We start from the raw sequence: 22,806 nt of genomic DNA on the forward strand, positions 1-22,806 counted from the left end.
TCTGGGCGGCCACCTGGCTTTACTGTCAGGCTCGAAGTGGGTGGGGGGAGTCAGCTCAGCAGGAAAGTGTCCTCCTGTGAGGGCTGTGTCGGCACAGCTGGGAGGCCGGCTGAGAGGGCGCTGCCCGAGCGGGCCCAGCTCTCCCGGGCGTGGCCGCGGCCTGCTCTGACTTGCCCATGGACCCGAGGAGCAACACTGAGCTTGATAAAGCCGACTCGGGGCTCACCTTCGCTGGGGCCAAGCACCACTGCCCAGAGGCTGGCTGGCCACCAAATGTGTGTGAGTGGTGTGACTGTGTGAATCTGAGTGTGGATGCTGAGGGGGTGGGCCTGTCTCAGTGGCACTGTGTGGGTGAGTGTGTGCACACCTCTGTATGTGATTCTGTGTGTGTACATCTCTGTGTTGTGTAACTGTGTGTGACTGTTTGTGTGTCTTTATGTGACTATGTCACTGTCTCTGTGTGTGTCTCTGTGTGACTCTGTATGACTGTGACTGTCTCTGTGTGTGTGTCTAGTGTGGCTGTATCTGGCTGTGTGTCATTGTTTCTATGTGTATTTCAATGTGTGACTGTGTCTGTCTGTGTGTAAGTGTGTGTGTGGCTGTCTTTGTGTGTGTATCTTTATATGACTATGTGTGTCACTGTGTGTGTCTCTATATGACTCTGTGTATGACTCTCTGTGTGACTCTGTGTATGACTGTGTGTGACTGTCTCTAGGTGTGTCTCTGTATGACTGTGTGCAATTATCTCTGTGTGTGTCTGTGTGCTCTGTGTGACTGTTTCTGTGTGTCTGTGTGACTCTGTGTGTGACTGGCTCTATGTGTGTCTCTATGTGTGTCTGTGTGACCATGTGTGATTGTGTGTGACTGTCTCTGTGTGTCTCTATGTGTGTTCTGTGTAACTGTCTCTATGTGTGTCTCTGTGTGACTGTTTCTGTGTGTGTCTATGTGTGGCAGTGTGACTCGGTGAGTATGACCGTCTCTCTGCATGAGTGAGTGTGTCTCCATGTGGGCTGTGGGTAGGTGCATCCCTGTGTGCTCTGCAGGGCAGCAGTCACCAAGGTTGCCTCCGTGTGTGTGTTTGGGGGAGGCATGGCACAGAGGCAGGGACATCCCGTGGGACTGCATTTCCCAGCAGCCCTGCCCCCGCCAGCCACACCCGGGTGGCATCACCCATTCCTGGGAACCGCACCCTGTGTCCCAGCTGCTGGGGGCCATGGTGTGAGGGCTGAGACCGGCCTCCCAGGCTCGCCCATGACGCTGTCACCAGGTCTCAACCTGGGCTGAAGTCCCCTCCAGGCACAGCCACTGCCCAGGCCTGTGACCCTGCCCCTTTGCGTTCTCAGGGCTGAGACGGCGGCTCCAGCCTTGGCTCCCTGGACAGAGATTCCCCACAGAGGGATCTGGGGGGTCCAGAAGACAGACCAGACTCAGAAGCCAGAGGGTCTGGCCTGAGCCCTGGCCAGGTTGCAGGGAGTCAGTGCCGGTCTCTGTGTAGGACAGAGAGAACCTGACGGGAGTGTCTGCCCATGGGGTTGGCTCTGACTCTCTGATCCCTCTGGGATCATCTGCTTGGCTGTAGGACCAGGCTGAGGGCTCTCCGTCACCTGGGCCATACTCACAAATTGGTCCATGAAGAAGTTAGGAGAGAAAATGAAAGGCGGGGCATACCGGGGCTCAGAGCCCCCTGGGGTTTCCTCCCTGTTCTAGAACAGGCCTCAAGAGAAGAGTGAGCTCTCTCAGAGTCCTGAGAAGTGTGGACTATAAGGAAGGTGCCCCAAGTGAAGCCTGGCTCTGTGACAGAATTTGGGGTGTGTGTTTCCAGGGGTACCATCAGTTCTTGGGGGAGAATGAGTCTTCATCTAGAGGTTGTTCAGACAGTGCAGTTTCAGAAGCCCTGGTTCTTAAGCCCTGCAGGCCAAGAACGCCTCCTTGTCATGTGATGAACAAGAAGTCCCCCTCTTTCTCACCTCTCAGCTCCCCAGGCCCTGGGCCGGCAGTTGCGGGCATGCGCACAGGTGCCCAGAGCAGGTGGGGGAGCCAGCTGCCAAGCCAGGGCCCAGCACACACCCACTCTCAGATAACATCAGCTGGCAGTGCACTCTGCTTTGAATACAAAGACAGCGAGACACACACGGCCTTGTCTGGCTGTCCGTGCTTCCCTGGGAAACTTTGGCTTCGGGTGGGATGACCCAGGGATGGAACATTCCAGACTCTGGAATCTCGTCTGGGAACAGGCCAGGCTCAAGCAGCAGCTGGGCTGGACTGGACAGCAAGCAGGGAGGCCTGGGCTCTGTCTGGATAGACACTTTCTCTCTTCCAGAGACCAGAAGGACTATTTAGAAGCCAATTTCATGATGGGCCAGGGTTGCTGCTCTGAGCAAGGAGTCCTTGCCTCCTCCTCTACAAGGGACTCCGGGCTTGGAGCCCACCCATCTGCTTCCCTGCTTCCTCTCCTACCTGGAGAAGTGTGGGGTTTCACCTCTCTAGTTAGAGACCCCCCAGATCTGCCCCCATGCCCACCCCTAGCTCCCATCTGGATGCTCTCCAAGGCCAAGCTTCTCATTCTGAGGTGCAGACACAGATATCTGAAGGCGACCAGGCCAGAGTCCAGGAGCCCAAGTCCCAGAGCCTCCAAGAACTAGTTTCCCCTTGCAGAGGCCTGACCGGGACGGTCTCCAGTTTGCCTACTCTCATGGACTGGACAGGAAGATGGCATCCTTCTGCCCCTCCTTGAGAATCCTCTCGACTCCTCCCTTTCCAGGCTGATGCACAGACGCTCATTTGCTCCACAGGGCCCGGTCCAGGGCCCTGCCAGGCCCCCGCCCAGCCTCCAGGCTCTGGTGCTTGCCTGCCTAGTGAGTGGTGTGGTCGCCTTGACCTTGCTCAGACAAAGCTCTCATTAGCCCAGGTCTTCCTTGGGAGCCAGCAGTGTGCCCATGCTACCCGCCCCGCCCTGCCTATCCACTCATCTCCACCCGCCCCTCCACACCTTGATGTGTGACCACCGCCCGCGTCGCCTCTCAGTCTCTGGCCATCCCGGGAGCTCCCCTTGCCCATCTCCTCTCCAACCGTACAGTGCCTCCAAGGCCCTTGGCGAGCCTCTCAAGCCCCCAAAGCCTTCGCTCAGCTGCCCCCAGATGAGTGGCCCTCCCTCATCCAGTGGCCTCTGGGCCTCTGGGCTGCAGCTGCTAATGCTGGTTTCGGTGTTTCCCCAGCTCGCCAGGGCACAGATATTCTTTCTCAGGCCAGGAATGGGGCTGGGCCCGCAGCCAGGACTCAGCAGAAGGGCAGGTATAACTGCCTTGGGAATTAGCACTGATTCAGCCGCCGGTGGGCACTGGGGTGCCACTGTCGACCAGGTGAACAGCCAGGAGGCAGGGGCGTGGGTCCATCCCTGATGTTCCGGGGAGCCCCCCGTCCTCCGTGACCTGGCTAGCAGCTTGGGCCAAGCCCCAAGAGCTGTTGCCGCTCCGCTGTCCAGACCCCAGTGGCCAGGCTCCTGGGCGCCTGGCATGTGCAGGCCAAGATGAAAAGCTCATCTGTGTCCCCAGCTATTAGCCCATTGGGAAAATCAGCTTCAGCCAGGAAGGTGGGGCCTGCCGAACTGGCTCTCCCGTGCTATGCCTGCTCTCCCTGCCCTGCGCTCAGTCCGCAGTGCTCACGGGGTTCATTTCCACAACACAATGTCCACAGTGCTCACTGGGTCCATTTCCACAACACAATGCCAACACTACCGTGAGAGTTAGGTGCATACACGAACATGCAGACACACACTCACAGACACACAGACACACACATATGTATGCATATACACACAAATACACATGTAGACACACAGAGACATACAAACACACAGAGACACAAAAATGCAATGTACATACATAAACAATATTCACACACATAACACAGAGACACACATACACACATGCACAGAGACTAACACATATACACAAATGCAGCACACATACAGACACACAGAGACACCTACATAAAGGCACACACATACAAACACACATGCACAGAGGCACACAGACACATGCACACACTCACAACATACGTACAACATTCAGATACAGACACACAAACATACACACTCACTCTCAACTTCACAAGTCTCAGCCTCCAAGTCCTAGAAGGTTCTCCTGAGAAAAGGCCTGGGCTGTAACGTCCCCAGGCCCCACCAGCAGGTTTGGTTGCCATCTCCTCGTCCCCAGGACTCCCCATCCGTGTCTGTTGGACGCAGTCAATCACAAGGCAGTGTGGGGGGCTCTCTTGCAAGTGGCCACTCTGCTCTGCACCCCTTCTTGTGAGCAGAGCCCCCCAGCGTGGGTGCTCAGGGATCCAGGCTGTGGGGTGCCCTGAGGGGGCTGACTCACTCTGGAGTGAGCCTGGGAGCCGCGAGTCTGAGTCACTAGGTGGGCAGGAGTGTGCCTGTCCCTTCTTTTCCCGGGCACTGCTCCTTCGGGCAGGCCTGGAGAGGCTGCCTCTCCCCAACCCCCAGAGCAGGTTCCCCATTCCCTTCTTGGATCTCCACTGGGTGAAGCCTGATGTCTGGGCCTGGGGGTGACATGAAGATGCCAACTGGGGTGTTCCCCATGATTCCCACCCCCAGGATATCAACTGTGTCCACTAGCCCAGGAGAAAGCCCACCTGGGAGTGGGGCAGCCCCCAGTGCGGGCGGGCACCTCTCACCACCTGAAGAAGACCAGGAAAGTTTGGATGCCTGCCCAGGGGTACTGGTGTCACTAGGGACCTGATTGACAGCAGCTCGTGGCCCTCACAACCTCTGAAGGGGGTCCTCATGGCACGCAGCTCGGCTCTAGGATGCAGTTACCTCAGAACGAGTGTTCTACTCACTAAGGCCAAGATCTTAGCACGCTCCAGACTGGACTCAGGGCCCTGCAGGAAGGGGCGCCCTTGTCCTGGGCAGGCACGGAGGGGGCAGCTCGGTCTCTGATGTCAGGGGTTGGGGGAGCCCTTCTGTGTCCCCCTGAGCTTCCTGGGGCATCCCAACACCTGACAGGGAAACACTGCAATGGCTGACTGTGTTGCTCCAGCACATGTCCCTTCTCCAGAGCCTACTGAACATGGGGAACATCTCTGGCAACTGGCCCCCTCCATCTCCCACCTGAGAAATGGGTCTTGCTTCATTCCTGACACCCCATGGGGTGGTTTGAGGACAATGACTTCAGGCTTCATTTCAGGAAGGAACCCACTTGGGACATGTTCGCCACTTGGGTGCCTCTCTCAGTGGCCAGGACCCCCTCCTCATGCTCATCCCGGATCTTCATGAACTCATGCAAGGCTGAGCCCTCCAGGCACCCAGGCTCAGCCCCACATCCCCATGATGGCGCCTCCTCAAAGTGGCAACTGCTAGGCTTTCCAAGGTCCCCAAGGAAGGTGACTCCTGGCATTTTCGACAATGACCAGCGGCTAGAGGAACGTCCTGCTAGAGACACAGGAAAGCCCACGGGGCCAGGAAAGCCCTAAACCTGCTCTGTGCTAAAGTCTTGGGGAAGACTCACTACTGACCACTGCCCACCCTAGCTTCCTTTCCCCTCTCTGCAACTGGGCCAGGGGGTGTATTCCAGTTCTTGGAAGAGAAGGGCCCAAGGCTGTAGCGGGGCGACATCTGAGGGCAGCGAAGGCTTAGCTGCAGATGGGACCCGCAGTGATAGCATATCACGCATGGAGGGAGAGCTCCTTGGGCATCCCAGAAAGAAACCCCCTTTGGAAGATGAGTCTCTGTGACTCCCCTCTTCCCACCCCCAACACGTGTGCATTGCCTCCTTCCCTTCATCGCTTTGCTGGTGTGAAGTCAGGAAGAGAAGGTCTTGGAAAGTTCTTTGAGCACATTTTAAGCACACTTTAGCCTGGGGCTCAACAACTGGCAAAGAGCATCCCCCTTTGCTGTCCAGAGTGGTCTCTCAGCAGCCCTGTCTCTCTGTGGCCACTGCTGTGGCAGACAGCGGCATCCTCCTTCCCTTTGGGAGAATCTGAGGCCCAGGGAAGTCAAGGCTTGACCAAGGCCGCTCAGCTAAGCTAGAGTTGGAGGACTCTGATTTGCTTTCTCCCTTCCCCAGTTTGTTCACCAGAAACTGGGGTCCTGAACCAAGTCCCAGAGGCCAAGAGTTTCTGCAGCTAGGGGGCGCTCTGCAGGACCGCCACCAGTACCTCTGATTGGTTGCTGGCCCAGACTCTGGGCCTTTGGGAGGCTCAGGACAAAGGTGTTCAACTGTGTGTACCTTACTGCCCAGACACCAAGGGCTACCTGAGGACAGGAGGGCCTTGTGGACATGAGAGGTGGCGCATCCAGGCCCACAGGGAAAGGGCCACTGACATAACTCCCTGACTCTCCCTCTCCTTCCTCCCATAGCCCTGCAGTGGAGTGGGGAGTTCGAGAGCTGAGTGCAGGTGCAGGGAGATGTGGAAGAGGCCCTGCAGGGATTTCCTGCAGTGTCTCTCCGGGTGCAGCGGGTGGTGGACAGCTCAGAGGAAGCATCATCTGGAAATGCTCCTCATCAAGGCAGGGCTCCCTGGGGCCCTCGGCCCTCCCTGACCTGCTGGCCCAGCCTGGGGAAAGTGATTCGGGAAAGTGATTCTGCAGAAGGAGCAGAAGTGGTGGTGGTGGGCCACACTTGGGGGCAGTGGGGAGGGACTTTAGGGCACTGATGGACACAGTAGCAGCTAACACTGCTCTTTCCTGCCCTCCCTGGGCATCTTCAGGGCAAAGTCACGTGGGAACAAGGGTGCTCCTGACACACTGCCCAACCTCCCTTCCTGAGCAGGATGGTGTGTGTGTGTGTGTGTGTGTGTGTGTGTGTGTGTGTGTGTCTGTCTGTCTGTCTGTCTGTCTGTCTGTCTCTCTGACTGGGGACTGGGGGGTGGGGGGAGCTTTATCTCCAGGCCATTAAATCATGTGTTGCTTTTTTTCTTTTGTGATTGCTGCTTAGAAGCTAGGTCAGTTTCATTGGTGGCAAAGGACACTGGTTTGCCTGTGTGAGCTCAAGGTAGAAAGTTTCCTTTCCAGGGGCTGGAGCGGTAGTACAGTGGGGAGAGCAATCTGCCTGGCATGCTGACTCGGGTTTGATCCGCAGCATCCCATATGGTCTCCAGAGCACTGCCAGGAGTAATTTCTGAGAGCAGAGCCAGGAGTAACCCCTGTGCATCGACAGATGTGGCCCCCAAACAAAACAAAACAATATAAACAAATTAAAAAAAAGTTTCCTTTACAAACAGACACATGCCATTGGCAAGGCGTTCCTTACAAATCTGATATGGAGGGAGGTGGGGGAGGCAGGTCTGGAGCCACTGCTGCCTGTGATGGCAAAGGTGAAAAGATGTGATGCTATGACAAGGGCCCTCAGACACAGGTTGGCAGGTCAGGGGTGATATGCTGGCTCTGCCCTGGTTTGCTGTGTTGCCGGGTGGGGGGGGGGGGGTGGGGGGGAGGCTGCCACATGACTCCTCTGAGCCCTGGTTTTCCCCATACCAGAGTGCCCCACAAGGCTGCTTTTTGCCAGTTTGTGACTCTGCCCCTCCCAGTCCTGCTCCGTGCTGCCAGGCCTGTGTCCCAAGAGGTGCTGTGTGTGTGTGGGGGGGGGGGGGTCTTGGGGATCCTCTCCCCTCTGGGTCCCCACCTCCCCGCAGCACTCCTCCTTGCTGATGAGATGTTGTTTTTCAGCTGAGTTTGCTCTCTGGGGCAGGAAGGCCTCCCGCAGAGACTTGCTGGGGGCCTGGGGGTGAATGCGGAGCCCCACCCTCGCCAAGGGTGGCGACAGCGCTTCCGCCCACTTGGGAGAAGCGGCTGCCTCCGTCTAGCTGAGCCCAGCGACAAAAGGAGCCCTGGGAAGAGGCCCCCCCTCTGCCCAGACTGTGGAGCAGTTCTCAGGAGTTTGGCAGAGACCTGACTCATGGCTCTCCCTGCCACCTCCTTTCCTCCACTCCCACCGCCCAGCCCACCCAGCTCTCTCTCCAGCGCTCTCGGACTCAGTTCTGACAAGTCTGCCCCGGCTGCGGGCAGGCCCCAGCACTTGGCTGTAGATGCGCCTTCCCTGCAGATAAAAGGGGAGAGGCAAGCCCAGCTCACACAGACGACCCAGCGCTGAGTCCCCAGGCTGGATAACTCTGGGGGTCCGAAAAGGAGAGGGGGAAATGGGGTGGAACTAGAATTCTTCCTCTGTGAGTTGGGGCCTCGGCCCCCCAGCTCTCTGGTCCTTTGGGAGAAAGCTAGGGAGAAGGCTGGGGGCCCACATGAGCCCACCTGTCAAGCCTGGAGGGAGCTTGAGAGGGACGTTTAGCATTCATTCGATGCCACACTCTCAGCCCCACAGCACTTGGCTTGTTTTAACTGTCACCTGAGGACTTCCAGGCTTATGCAGTGAGTTGAGCGGTTCTTGTCAGGACAAGAAAGGAAAGGAAAGGTCAAAACCAAAATTCCACTCATATTCTTCAGGTGCTGAGACTTCACAATGCTTCCTCTCAGGCTCTCATTTGAGTACGTGTGTGAGGAGGGAGATTACTGGAGAACCCCTCCTTTGGGAAGACCCTGAGCCCCTTCTCCCTCCATGGCCCGAGGCTTGTACACTTCAGAAGATCTCAGGATGGCAGGAGCTAAGGCCCGGCCTCCCCAGCCTCCCATCAGAGCTTTGAGCAACGTGGAATGAGTGACCCAGAGGCACGGAAGGGTTAAGCCACAGATGCGTGGGCTGTGAGAAGCCCCCCCCCCCCCCACATCCTACCATCTGTACAATCCTGGTGTGTCTTCATAAACACTCAGACCAAAGGAACCCTGTCACGAGGGTCCACACATCCAGAGAGATTCTGTCTTCTCCTGGGTTAGGAGGAAGTGAAGGTCCCCTGGGTTCACTCAGCGCTGAGGGCCAGCGTGGTGTCTGTGCCCTCAGGAATTGGTGACAGGAGGCCAAGGGAGGAGGAGGAGACCTCTGGGGCTATTGACATGTAAGCAGTTGACCCCTTATGAAACATTCAGGAAGGAGGGCCCTAGCCTGAGTCCAAAGTTCCTCACTCTCTCTGGGGTGAGAGTCTCACTCTGCTCAAGTCTCAGACTCCTCAGGCCGCAATGCATGCCGGGACAGGCCTCTTCTTTCCACAAACCCATGGTGCTGGTAGTGGGGTAGAAGATTATTCTCCAACATCTCCCTCCTTAGCTGCAGGGGAATGGTCAAGAACTGGTCTTGCTGATGAGGTGTAGCCCTAAAGGTCTCAGCACCAGTCACCTGGGCAGGGAGCGAGAACCAGGACTCGGACCTCTAGAACCTTCTGTCCTCCCTGACTCGGCCTGACTCACCTCAGCCAGGATGAAGGGTCTCTGGTCCCACGAGAGGCTGAAGTCAGTCAGCCAGGAAGGAAAACAAGTCAAGGAAGGCAGCACCTCATGTGGGAACCCAATCCTCAGGCGGTCAGAAGTGCTCACAGGGAAAATGGCGCCCCTTTGGGGAACTGGAGCTAAAATCGCAGGGCACCTCTCCAAGGGACAACCCAGACCAAACTCTGCCCCTGGCTTTTCTCTCCTCTGTAGTTTAAGGGTGGGGAATGTCTCCAGTCTAGAAAATAACAGGAGGGCCTCGACCCCGGGCCCAATACTGTTCTAGGGTCTGGCTTTGTGATACATCATTTCACTGAAAAAGCGCCATTTCCAAGAACTTACCACCAAGGGGAATCTCGCTGCCTCTATTCATTCCATCCTCGGCAAGTAGAGGGCTGTTTCTTCTTGTTGGGAGAGAGCCGGGGGCCTCGTGGGGCCCCTCCTATCTCCTGGGGCCAGTGGGGGTGAGTCACGGGCTGGAAGCAGGAGCTCTGAGTTGGCATTACACCAGTCACTCCCTCTCAGGTCAGGAGCCTGCGTCCACTCCCGCACTCTCTCCAGACTTTTCAAGTACAGCGGCCCAGCAGGCACTGCCCACGTTGCGTGGCCGCACTCTCAGTGCTGAGAGACAGACGCAGGGGAGAGGCTGGGCCTGGTTTTCTGAGCCTGGGTGGCAGGGTGGTTACTAGACAATGCCTGTTGCCCTTCTTAACATGGTGTGGCCAGCTTCCCCATCCTGTGGCAAGGGCTCATTAGCGGCTGTTTTCCTGGTGCCTGGAGCGGCCCAGCAGGAAGCAAGGAGGAAATACAGAAGGCCTGAAGGGGAGGGCTCTCTGGAGCCATCACTGACCCTCACCGGGAAGGTCACCATTCAGGCTTTGGGGTCCTGAAACTACCCCAATTCTGCTCTTGAGCCTCATAGAAACCTGAAAAGTGGACTGGATCCCACCACATTTGACTGGATGGATCCTTGGTCAGGCTTTTATAGACAGAGTGCCAAGGCCTTGAGGGATGAAGACCATGCCAAGACCCTCTGTTTGGAGCAGTCCCACGGACACTAGAATCCAGGCCTACCCCGATCTGATTCTCCATATCCACAAACTACTGTCCTTCAAACTAGAAATTTCACCCTAGCCTGAAGTAGATAGGCTGGGGTTCAGGCTAAAAAGTTGCCATGGCGAGTTAAGGGATGGGGCTGGGATTTGGATTTGAAGTTTCTGGCCAAAGTCCAGAACTTGTTCCTCCTTACTGGGCTTTTCTAGGAGTTCACTGGATTAGCTGTACATTGATAGATATGTCTCAGGAATATTCAGCACAGCTGTATCATTCAATATGGCGGCCCCCATAGTACACCTGGCCCAGACCTCCATATGGCTCCCCCCGCATGGTACACCTGACCCAGATCTCCATATGGCAGCTCCCATGGTACACCTGATCCACACCTCCATACAGCAGCCCCCATGGTACACCTGACTCAGACCTCCTGGTTGGTGATGTCAGCATGACTTCTCTTCTCTATGGGCCCCATCCTATGCAGGACAGTCTCGTCCAACCCAAGGAACAGGTCATATCAAAGCATTCCTGGAAGAATTGAAGGATGCTTCTTGACACATCCATAGGCAAAACCAATAGGAAAGGAGCTTGTCGTCTTCATCCAGAAATACTCACTGGAAATCAAAGTTTTTCCTTGCCTCATTTTCCTTGTCTCACATTTAGTGTAAATCTAAGTAATGCAAAGCCCGTTTCAGCTTTTAAACAGACTGTGCTTCCAATGCCTCCTGCTCCTACCACCCCATCCCGGTCTCTGCAGAGGAAGATGCAGGGATCCAGTAGGACCTAAACCAGACGGGGCTGTGCTCTGAGGCCATTCTGTTTGAGCCCCTTGTCTATGTGGAGGACAAAGTGGGTATTGTTTTTTGTTTTGTTTTCTTTTGTGCTCAGGCTTACTCCTGCCTCTGTGCTCGAGAATCACTCCTGGCAGAGTTCAGGGTAACATATGGGGTGCTAGAGATTGAATCCAGGCTAGCCACGTGCAAGATAAATGCCCTACTCTTTTTGTGCTTTTTGGGTCACATCCTGCAATGCACAGGGGTCACTCCTGGCTCTTCACTCAGGAATTACCCCCAGTGGTGCTCAGGGGACCATATGGGATGTTGGGAATCGAACCTGGGTCGTCCGTGTGCAAGGCAAATGCCCTACTCTCTGTGCTATCGCTCCATCCCCATAAATGCCCTATTTTCTGTACTATCTTTCCAGACAGTAATTTTTTTTAATTAGAAGAAATAAGTGGAGAGCCACTGGTCTAGGGTGGACAGATTTATCAAATAAAAGCATGGAACAACATGTTAAATGTCAATTTTAGATAAACAACATTAAAATGTCAATTTTAGATAACTTTTTACTGTAAGGACATTGGCACAATGTTTTTTCGGGTAGCTCTCTTCCAATCACCCAGCTCTAGCTTGAGTCCAGGGAGAAAGAACAAGGCCACTCCCCTACCTTCTGCTGAGTTAGTTTGACTCCTCAAGTAAAGAGTAGGCTTGGTTATGGGCCAGGAAGGGAGATGATGGGAAACAGATTCATGGTCCTTGGGGCCAGAGCAATGGTTCAGCATTGAAGGCACTTTCTTTGCATGTGACTGACCCGGGGTCAGTCCTCAGCATCCCATATGATCCTCTGAGTACCATCCTGAGTGTATCTCTGGGTATGGCCCCCAAGCAAACAAACAAACAAACAAAAACCAGAATCTTGGGCCTCTTGCAAGTTCCAAACAAGGTTGAAGTGTTAAAATACTGAGGTGAGAAAAACAGAAAGAAGTCTGAGATAATGAAAACAAAATCCCACTAGGTGAGGAGTGGGGAAGTCAGGGGAGCCAGCTGCTGTCCTTTCAACTGATGGTGTGACCCTCAATGAGCCTTTTAGGGTTTCTGGGAAGTCTGCACAACTGTACAGAGCAAACCTCTGTATCAGGGCCCTGATATCCCACCTCCTGGGTCTGGGACCTGGAAGAACAGAGTGAGTATCTGGGAGGATGGTGGCGGGGCTCTGCACGTCACCCATTCCCTCCCTCTCCCCCAATGCCCATGGTACCTCGGGACTCTGCTGTCACCACTATGGGGAAGAAGTGGGGGGTCTCTGAAGGAGGAGCAGGAAGTTGGGGCGGCCAGCAGAGTAAAGAATTGATTTTCTTTGAACCAATATTTGTTTTCTTTTAAGCCTTTGATGTTGTTTATGATCAACTTGCTTTGTTTTGAGTTTTACTTATTACTAGTGTCTATCGATTTCCTTAATTTGTGATGTATGTACTCATAGAAACAGCCTATATTTGTCATTAGAGGAATACTGCTGACACAGAAGGTAAAACCAGATGGTGATACCACAGCTTTTTGAAGCAGTTTAGAAATGTCTATTTGGAATAACCTATACACCCTTTACATACATACATGAAATATATCCTCAAGGAGACCAGTCTATGTTATAGATGTGGTATGTGAAACCATGACCAAGACTCAGGCCTGAGGTTTGCAAAGCAGTTAATAGAGTTTCTTGCCCAACCCAGGCCACAGCAGTGAAGAAATGGGATGATTTTTCGAAAGGGCCCCTACAACCACTCAGTTCTAGTTAACAAAATTTTAATTATTTGTTATTATGATTATTATTTTGGTTTGGGGGTCACACCCAGCAGTACTCGGGGCTTACTCCTTGTTCTGCATTCAGGGATCACTCTGGTAGGGCTCAAGGCAAATATGAAGTATCGTGGTCAACCACACACAAGGCAAGCGCCCTTCCCTCTGTACTATCGCTCCAGCCCCTTAACTTCTGACTTTTTTGAAGGTTAAGAAACATTTGGATCCATGGGGACTCTGATGCAGCCTTTCGGTGTGGCCGTTCAAGCCTGCTTTGATTCCTCAGTTGCCCTCTGAGCTTCTCCACTCTGCTACAAGTTCACCTAGGGCAGAGCCTCTTTCCTGGCGCGGCGGCCGTGTGCCCCACTCCCTGCCATCTCGTTGCTCAATCCAACTTGTTTGATGGAGAGAACATAAAGTTTCTGCAGAAAATGGGCCTTGAGCGCCTTGCAGAAGCTCCGGAGACCTGCTGACGAGGCCTTTTCAGCCCTGCCTTGCCCTGCCCCCTCACTCTTGGGCTGCCATATTGGTTTCCCCAGAGGTGAAGTGCCAGGAGTGCCAACCCTGGGGAAACCCCACAGACCCAGGGTTATCTCAGCGTGGGCCCATCTCGGTTAGCCTTTCTCCTTGCTTCTTCCCTCTGAATAGCGACCCCTATGGCTCTGCCAGGCTGAGTCCAGGGCTGGGTCCCAACTCAATGACTCCAATTCTTCCCTGCCGGGCCCCCTCCCTCTGCCAAATCCTCGTGTGTGCTCAGCGCTGAGCTGTTCCCATCGCCTCTCCTGAACTGAGAGGAGACAGAACGTGCCTCAGCAGCTGCCCTGACATGAGTCATGTCTCCAGTCCTGCCAGGAGGAAGGAGCGAGGAGGGTGGGGCCGTGGGGTTTGGGAAAGGAAAGCATTTGCACTGGTTGTCTGTGAAAAAGCACAGGGTGGGGATGCTTGTTCTTTGGGGGCCTGGGAGGTGGGAGGTGGTGGTGAGATTACAGAAAGTTCACCCCAAAGAATGATCCACACGGGCCATTGGAAGCTTTGTGGAGGAAACACCTCCTCTCACAAAGTTCCTTTAGAACTTCCAGTGACATATTTTCGTGTGTCAAAACTCACCAACCCCCACCCCACCCCGACCCTTAATGGCCCCTTCGATAATACTTCACAGTTAGTGCTATGTGGTAGGAAGGAGACACACAGGTAATGTGAACGAAGTCGACACACACGTCTGGAAGTCCCTGTTTCACAGAGAACACTGACGCTCAGGGAAGTTTAAGAGGCTTATCTAAAGTCACAGAGCCAGAGAGAGGCAAACAGGGCTGGGATTGGAGGAACTTAGTCTCGGTGAGGATTTGGTGACATAATGGATGTAAAGAAAAGCAACTGTGCTTTGTCAGCATGATTATTCATTCATTATCCTCACTGCTGGTCCCATCCAGGGATCTGTCTTCCTTGGCCTCATCTAATCGTTGACACTGCATTACTAAGTCGTTTCCCCAGATTCTGTCCGTTCATCACGGTGTCAAAGCTCTTTACTCATTCATCTGCCAGCTAATTGGTCTTAGTCAACTGTATTTATGTTGCATGGAGGGTAGCAAAGAAGATCAAGAATCAGGAAAAGAGGAAGGAAGGTAAATTTGTGGCAAACTTGTGAATCCTTTCAGATGCCACAAAATCATCCAAGAATCATCCAAAGGAAGGAAAGGATAAAATCACTGACAAGAGCATACCTGATTCACCTCCCACTCACTCTCTCCCTTGCCCAGAACGCTGACAGTTGGGGGTGATATTTGTGAGCAGGATGCATTCAAAGAAGATTCTGCTGAAAATCTGGAACCTCCCCACCCCCAAAGACAGTACCCAGTTTTCTGTCGCAAGTGGCATTTATTCCCTAAGCAAATGTCTGCAGAGTTTCACAAAAGTATCCTTAAGAACAAGTACAGACAAGTGTTGAAATTCATAAAAATAAAAAGAAGCCAGAATTTTGGGACCAGGAGATATCCATATCCTCCTAATAATAATTTCACTAGACATTCTCTGCCATACAATTTTTTTTTTACAGGAAGAACAGAAGCCTAGCAGAGAGTATCTTACCCAAGTCCAAGGCACAATAGAGCTAGAATCTGAACCCACATTTGTCCAACTTACAAACTCAACTTTTTGCTCCAGCATCACATTCCCCTGGTCTCAGGGAAGAACCTTCTAGAGCTCCCTCCTTGACCAATAGTTCAGACTAAATGAAGAGTGAGGTTCTGTCAGGTACTTCCTAGAAACATCTAACTTCATTCACGAACAGACTTGAATCCAAACTTATCTCAAATCCATCATAGAACCAGATAGAGTGGGAAATAGGCTGGGGAAAAAGATTCTCTTTTCTTTACTCCTTTCATAAAATGGGCTCATTTTGAGACATTCAGAAAGAGCTTGACTAGAGCCCTCAGTAAGAGCAATGAAGTGATCTAGGTCATTATCTAGGGAGTGACACCCAGCCTAAGAGGTGAAAGCCTAGTGAAAATGGCCAAAATCCCACGCCAAAGCACCAACATCCACCTGTATCCTTTTCCTTGGCCACTGTGGCACTCCCCCACCCCAGGGTCCCATGCTACTCCCCAGAGCAACTCAGGTCTTTGGATGGAAGCATCGCCTTACCGGATAGCCCCAGGATCCATTCCCCGCCTGGAACTTGGAGAAGTAGCTGCCGCGGCTGGTCGCATAGTTGTTATAGTTGTCAGCCAGGCCATCGTACATGGAACCTTGAGGACAAAGGCAGTGGGTTAGGCAGTGCTGGCCGTAAGGGGCACCCAGGCCTCTCTCCTGGTGAAGTCACCTCACTCAGGTCCGTGAACCCACAGAGGCGAGGAGGAGAGGAGGGTGATGAGCTACTCCACTCCCGCCCAGACGCGACTTCCAGACAGCAGCCGGCACCTGGAAGTCTCGTTCACCCCAGAGGGGGTGGGGGGCGAACACCTACAATTCAGGACTTGGCCTGGAGAGGCGCGGAGCACTGCTGTTCCGTTGCAGGGGATCACGACGCCATGGGGCACAAAGATCAGTTTCCCGCTGGGGGACTGCAGGCAGGACCTCCACATTCCAGGTACAGAGCCAGGTCAGCGACCCAGAGCAGCGGCAGCTGGCACCATCCACCCTGGGCAGGACTCTGCCCAGTCTCTGCAGTGCCCCGCCCGTGACGGGGTGACTTTCCACTCCTTCCTCCGTCTCCTAGGGGCTCCCGCTGGCAAAGGGGGAGCGTCCGTCAACCTCAAAGGCCCCGCTGAGGATTAATGAATGTTTTCGGAGTGCGTGGAGACCCACAAATGACAGGCTCCAAAGGAGGGCAGAGTCATTAGGATTATTAGCTGCAAAGCGGCCCTGAATCACAGAAATCAGACCTGGATTTGGGGTTCCTGGAGGGGCTCCCCTTTTCATGCAATTGGTGGTGGGGGGTTGCTGCAGGAAAGCCCCCCCTCTCTGAGAAAGCTGGCCTGCTCTCTGTTCTTTTGTCCTCAAAGCATGGTTGATGGTCATACACCATCGTTTGCTGGCCCCGGGCCCTGGCCAGGCCTGCCTTCCCCTTGGACACAGCCGTCAAATCTCCTCTCCCTCAAGAGCCAAGATCAACAACACGTCCTCTCCTTCCTCCAGGAACACCTTTGTTTTTGGAGGGGGATGGGGAATGGGGGAATGGGGTACTGGCGCCACACCCAGCTTTGCTCAGGGCTCATGCCTGGCTCTGTGCTCAGGGCTCCCTTCTGCTGGTGCCTGGACATATGGGGTACCGGGGACGGAACCCAGGTGAACCGTGTGCAAGGCCAGTGCCCTGCCCACTGTCCTCTCTCTGGTCCAGGGGACCTTTCTGAGCAGCCCACCTCGGGCAAGCTCTGTGTCCTCTGAACACAGGACAGCCTGTTCTCAGGTCGTGCCGTGCTGGTGTCTCCTGCCCCACATCAGGGTGGGTGGGGTGGGCACAAGGATGTGGGGTCCAGGGTACTTGCCCCTCCTTTCCTGATGGCTGCATCGGGTCCTGCACCAGAACTGTTCCAGGGGAAGGTTTTGGTGGGGACAACTCCCCAAAGTCTGTCACACTCCCTTGGGCCTTGCCAACTTATCTGGAGGGAACGGTAGGAGATAGGGCACACTTAGCCAGACGGAGGAACAGCAGGGAGGGCACAGCCCTGGGAGGCAGCAGCAGTCCCTGCCTGGTGTCACACAGGGGCTGGGGGTGCTGCCCTGATTTCCTGTCCACCCATCCCCACATCACAGGTAGGCAGTCAGTTGGCCACCAGCACCCTCTGCCTGGCCAGATGCCTACCCTGATCTGGCATCGGGGCAGCTCCTCTGCTCTGCCCTGCAAATTTCTCGGACCTCTCTGTCCACCCAACCCAGGCCCCTTCCTGCTCTACTGTTCTGGACTGGGCCAGCAGTGACCCAGTGACCAGTGACCTCTGCTGGCATTCAGAGTTCTCAAGAGAGGGTGCTGCTGAGAAGGAAGGAGGGCAGACATCAAAGGCCCCTTAGCGGCCCGCCTCAGGGCCCTCCCAGAGCAGTGTCCTTCCCCGAAGGCACCAGGCCAGGCCCCACTCCAGCTCCTCAGGGACCTTCTGGAAAGTGCCCACAGTTTGCTCCTCTCCCTTCCTCAGAAGCTGCCCCTCTGCCACCTCTGTAGGAGTCTGGAGGCAATCCAGAGACTCAGACACACCTCCTGTGCTCAGAGAGGAGCTGCAGCCAGCCCAGGCTTGGGCAGACCCCCCTCCAGGGTCCCTCCTGGGGCCTGGTTGGCCCCGGTGCACTTGGTGCTCACCCCACGAGTTGAATTTCTCACCAAAGGGCACGCAGGGGTCAGCCAACTGCTTCCGGATGGAAACTCTGAGGTGGTGATAGAGAATTCCTGGGAGCTGCAGCCGCGGGGTGGCCTCCTGAGTGGGGAGGTTTCCCGGAGGGGCCCTTGCACGGTGAGGTCACCCAGACCAAGGCTGTCCTCCCACACCCCAGCCTCCCTAGCTCCCATTCTGCTCCTCCTGTGGGGTGGGAGTCCTCGGCACGTGTGGGGGTGCACCAGATCCCACGGCACTGCACAAAGCAGATCTCTGTCCCAGGGGGACTTAGGGTGACAGGAGTCACCTGCAGCTCCTACTTCGGGTTTTGGGCCCTTCTAGGTCATTCCTGAAGGCACCCTATGATCTGCCTGAAGTTGGGGGTCAGATATCCTGACTGCACCCTGAAGCTGTCTGTACTCCCATGGCCCTGTCAGCTGCTGAGATGGGGAGGGGCAGATGGGGGGCAGGGGAGACCTGAACTGTACACGGGAAGTCACACCCTGTACTGGGCCCGAAGGAAAGAGCCGCAGGACAGAGAGACGCAGTTAACAGGGGCATCAAATGTGGTCTAGCCCCATCCTGACCCTGGGCTGTGCTTTTGGCAATAAGTGCTCCCTTTGAAAGTGCACAGTGGAGAATAATAGTCATACTCTGCCTCAGTGCACATCTATGGAACCAAACCAGACCCACGGCCCTGGGCAACTCTCTCCACACTCAGGGGCTGGTTTTGTGTGGCTGGTTCTCGTCTCATGGCAGCCCTCGTCATCATGTACCCCCACACCCACTGACCTAAAAGCAAGTCTTTCCTGGGGAACCTGAGCATAGGACACCGTCCTGGCTGACCAGAGCCTCTCAAGGCCCACCGAGACCTTTGTATCAGCGACATCTCCCCACAACTGCCTGGAGAAGTCTCTCGAGGGTCAAAAGACTCAACATCCTGTAACTGTAACGGGTCTGAGGTCCTGGAATGCCACTGCACCAGCTGCCTCCCAGCCACAGCGGTGCCCTGAGAGTCAGATACACCACCGGAAGAAGGAGTAGCTGAGAATTTGGCCTAAAGGACAAGCCTCCTCCTCAAGAACAGCCAAGGCAGCTTCCGTGTGAAGGAGGCCTGGTCCCCAGGCCAGGTGACCTCAGCACCAGCTCACCTCATCACTTTTAACCCTTTCAGCCAGGCGTCTGTGCGCCCACAGTTCCCTTTCGGAGGACGCAGTCGCCAGGAGCAGGCATGGTGGCTTTTGAGAGATGCTGGCTACCCGCCTGATGTACGCACTTCCTGGGGAGGCGTCCGGCCGCCCACAGAACCCCGAGGTCATAGAGCAAATGTCTCAGGAAGAACGTTGTTTTCCTGTGTGTTCAACCAACACCAGCTGCTCACTCACACATCAAGCAATGCTGGGATGTGCGGCCCTCTCGAGATGCCTGAGTGCCTGTTTCCTGTCTCTAGGTGCTGCCAGCTCAGTGCCCCTGAACCTTGTCTCCAGATGGGACTGCGGAACTCAGCGTGAGGCTCAGAGCGCTGGCAACAGTGAAAAGTTTCTGAACGTGAATAAATTTAAAATTAGCCCTGGAGTGACTCAAAGGTGCTTCCAGCAGCTCTCCCAGGTTTCATTTCTCAGGCGCAAGGGGTCAAGAGTGAAAAGGGTTTCGGATGCCCCGTCCTTGATGATGCTTGTGCGCCGTGTTCTTGGGGCCATGCTCTGGAGAGGAGCCCCTGAGAGGAGCCCCTGCAGGAGGTCACTGCAGTGGGGCAGAGAACCTTTGGGTTGACTCATCCCAACCACTGCCAAGCTTTCAAGTGGGTCACACCCATCGCACCTGGAACGTTCTTTCTCTCCTCAGCCAAACCTTCTGCAGCATTCAAAACCTTAAACAAAACCAGCTTCTGCCAGAACTGACCCCACCCTGTCTTGGGCACTCCAACCCTCTCTTGTTCCTACCTCAGAAAAACCAGCCCTCCACTGCTCTACTCCCTGCACACACACACCCTCACCAGGTGTGAATGTAGCTTTTGTGCAGTGTGTAGTGTGAGTCTGCGATTGCGGATGAGTGTATGTGACTGAATGTGTGTGAGTCAGTGTGTGTGTGTGTATGTGTGGTGACGTGTGAGTGACTATGAGTGCATGAGTTTGTGTGATGGTGTGTGAATGTATATGATTGAGTGGGTGAGTCTGTGTGCGCATGTGTGTGGTGAAGAGTGACTGAGTGTGTGAGTTTGTGCGACAGCGTGTGAGTGTATGTGATTGAGTGTGGTGAGTCTGTGTGTGCATGTGTGTGATGAAGTGTCATTGAGTGTGTGTTTGTGTGACTGTGAGTGTATGTGATTGAGAGTGTGAGTCAGTGTGTGCATGTGCGTGGTGGAGTGTGAGTACTGACACGTCTATGAGTGTGAACGTGAGTCTGTGAACATGTAAGTGTGTGAATGAACGTGTGTAGTATGTGAATGTGTGAGAGAATGTGTGTTACGTAGTATGTAACAAGTATATGTGATTTGAGTATATGCATGGGCATGGATGTGAGTGTGTGTGCACTTATGTGTGCGTGGGTACACATATATCCACAGACCCTTCCTCCAGTCAAGCTGGAAACTTCCTGAAACAAGCAGCCTGCGGTTATGAGTCAAGGATTTGAAGTTCAGGACATTGACACTGGCTGGTCTGGCCAACAGCTTCCCTCAGAGGCTGAGGTCTTCTAGAATCTTTTCCTCTCCCCTCCCCTGCCCCAAGCCCCTCTCACTGCTAGTCAGGAACACCAAATACTGACGGGCTGTGGGTAGCCATTGCTTTATCCAGAGACCGGATGTTCATGGGGGTAGCTGGAACTTACACTCTAACTTTCCTGTTTCTCACATCCCATCCAGCTTCTGTGACCCCAGTAAAGCCCGTCTGCTCCTCAGCGTGAAAAACTCAAGAACAGATCCCTTGGTCTTTCTTCCTAGAAGTGCTTTTACTTCACTGCTGAAATCTCTCTCCCCCAGGGTGCCCAGGAAAGCAGAGGAATTAAAATGAGATAAGACACAGGAAAACTGAGTCCACATTTCCTCAGCTGAGTCTGAGAGTTGCAGATCCTTGCAGGAGGAGAGAGTCAAACCTGCCCCCTCCCTCTGCTCGGCAGAGGCTGACGGGGCATCAGCTCCCATTCTGCATCCTCCAGGAGGCTGAGGAGGGCATGGGGTTCGCGTGACCTCACCAAGAGCTTCGCTGTGGCTCTTGCCCTTTCCCTGGGCATGTGAGCAGAGCAGAGAGGCCTGGACAGCCCTGCTGCTTGCCTCTGTGCTCGCTTCTCCCCCAGTGGCGCACGTGACTCCTGAGGGCTCTGCTGGGACATGTTGGAGCCAGGGCCGCGGGACGCCACCCAACCTACAGGATCGGGCAAAGGTGGGAGGTAGGACTGACCCAGGGCTTGGGTTAAGGTGGGCAAGGTCCAGAGCAGGACTCAGCTGCCTGGGTGGGTATCCAGGGTAAAAATCATTGGCAAGCCAGAGAGACAGGCCAGCGGCAAGGGCCCTTGCTTTGCATGGAGCTGACCTAGGTTTGATCCCTGGCACCCTATATGAGCCCCAGGGCCTGCTGAGAGTGATCCCTGAGCACAGAGCCAGGAGTTAGCCCTGAGAGCAAGTGGGTGTGACCCTAAAAATATCAGCAACAAACATTCACTATATTTGATGTAGAGACAGGGAGAATGTGCCTGTTTAGGGAGTGACACAAGTGAGTGAGGATGATGGGAACTAGGGAATGATTCTTGAACTTTGCTGCACATCAGAAGAACCTCAGAACCTTTAAGAGCCGCCCACCAAACCAAAAGGAGAGAGAGAGAGAGAGAGAGAGAGAGAGAGAGAGAGAGAGAGAGAGAGAGAGAGAAGAAAAGTAGAAAAGTGCCTGCCATAGAGGAACGCTGGGGTAGGGAGGGGCAAGAGATGGGTGTTGAAACATTGTATGACTGAAACCCTGAAACCCAGTTACCAACAACTTTGTAACTATCTATCTCACGGTGATTCAATTATAAAAAAAAAAAAAAAAGAGTCACCCAGGCGTCCATATGAATTCAAGCAGAATCTCCTGGGGAGGAGCCCAGCCACTGGCCTTTTCTTTAAACTGCAGGATGACCGACCCCCCTCCCCCAACCAGTGTCTCCCAGTTTGAAAGCTGTGGCTCAGAGGCGGGGTTTGGAGGCCTGGGATGTTGACTAGAGCGAAACTCTGAGTGATGAACCTTGAGGGAAGGAGCTGCTGAGGGACCGAGGCAGACAGGGATGCAGAGGTCGGGACTCATACGAGCTATTTCCACAGCGTGTTCCCATCGCAAAGCACTGGGGGATGATCTCATTCGACCTCTCACAGCCTCGGAGACTGAGAGGGGGGCAGTGACTCGCCCAGGATCACACATTGCGGCAGAGGGAACTGGAGTCCCTTCCAGCTGATCTCCTGCAAAGCGGGCTGTGTCTGGGCACATATGTGTGCCTGAGCATGCATGACTGAGAGCTCACGTGTGTGCATGTGTGTGCCAGGCCACAATGACCATGTGTACCTGCTCGTGCCTGCATGTTCTAACATTCTTCTCTTTTATTTTGTTCAAGAATCATCCCCCAGGGCAAAAATCACTCCCAAAATTTTAAGGTCATAACCAATATGACTTATTCATATTTGGTGTGCAGGGAGATGAATTTGGCTTTTGTTTTCATGTGTTGGAATCTGCCGTTGGGGCTACCCAAGGTGAGGGAGCCAGGGGACGCAGTACTGCCCCTGAAGCACCCCAGAAGAGTCAGAGCTTTTTGCCTATAACAGGCCAACGGAAACTCTGCCTAAAACCTTAACTGCAAGCCAAGCTACATTGTAAAGAAGCAAGAATTGGTTCATTTAAAGTTTAATGAATAGGTTTCACGTGGCAGTAGGTGAAAGCACAAAGAGCCTTTATATCCATCGGCCAGCTCTGTTTTGGTGCTAAGAAAATCACCCAGGAGTGATGTCTGTTCACGGGCTGAGGGGTTCATGCTGAGAACACAAATCCAGATGAGACAACAAAGCAGAGTGGGGTGACACCCTGGCCAC

The 22,806-nt window shown here is 54.3% G+C and overlaps 1 protein-coding gene across 1 annotated transcript in view; it reads right to left on the minus strand.

The window, feature by feature from the left end:
- Window positions 1-22,806, minus strand: part of PKP1 (plakophilin 1) — a 44,656-nt gene that overhangs the window by 18,111 nt on the left and 3,739 nt on the right. The window contains exon 2 of the mRNA XM_056110740.1: window positions 15,595-15,698. Coding sequence (XP_055966715.1) covers window positions 15,595-15,698 — 104 coding nt within the window. The remainder of the gene's footprint in view (window positions 1-15,594; window positions 15,699-22,806) is intronic.

The sequence above is a fragment of the Sorex fumeus genome, unplaced genomic scaffold, assembly GCF_029834395.1.
Source record: "Sorex fumeus unplaced genomic scaffold, SorFum_2.1 ptg000010l, whole genome shotgun sequence".
In the NCBI taxonomy this organism is placed as follows: domain Eukaryota; kingdom Metazoa; phylum Chordata; class Mammalia; order Eulipotyphla; family Soricidae; genus Sorex; species Sorex fumeus.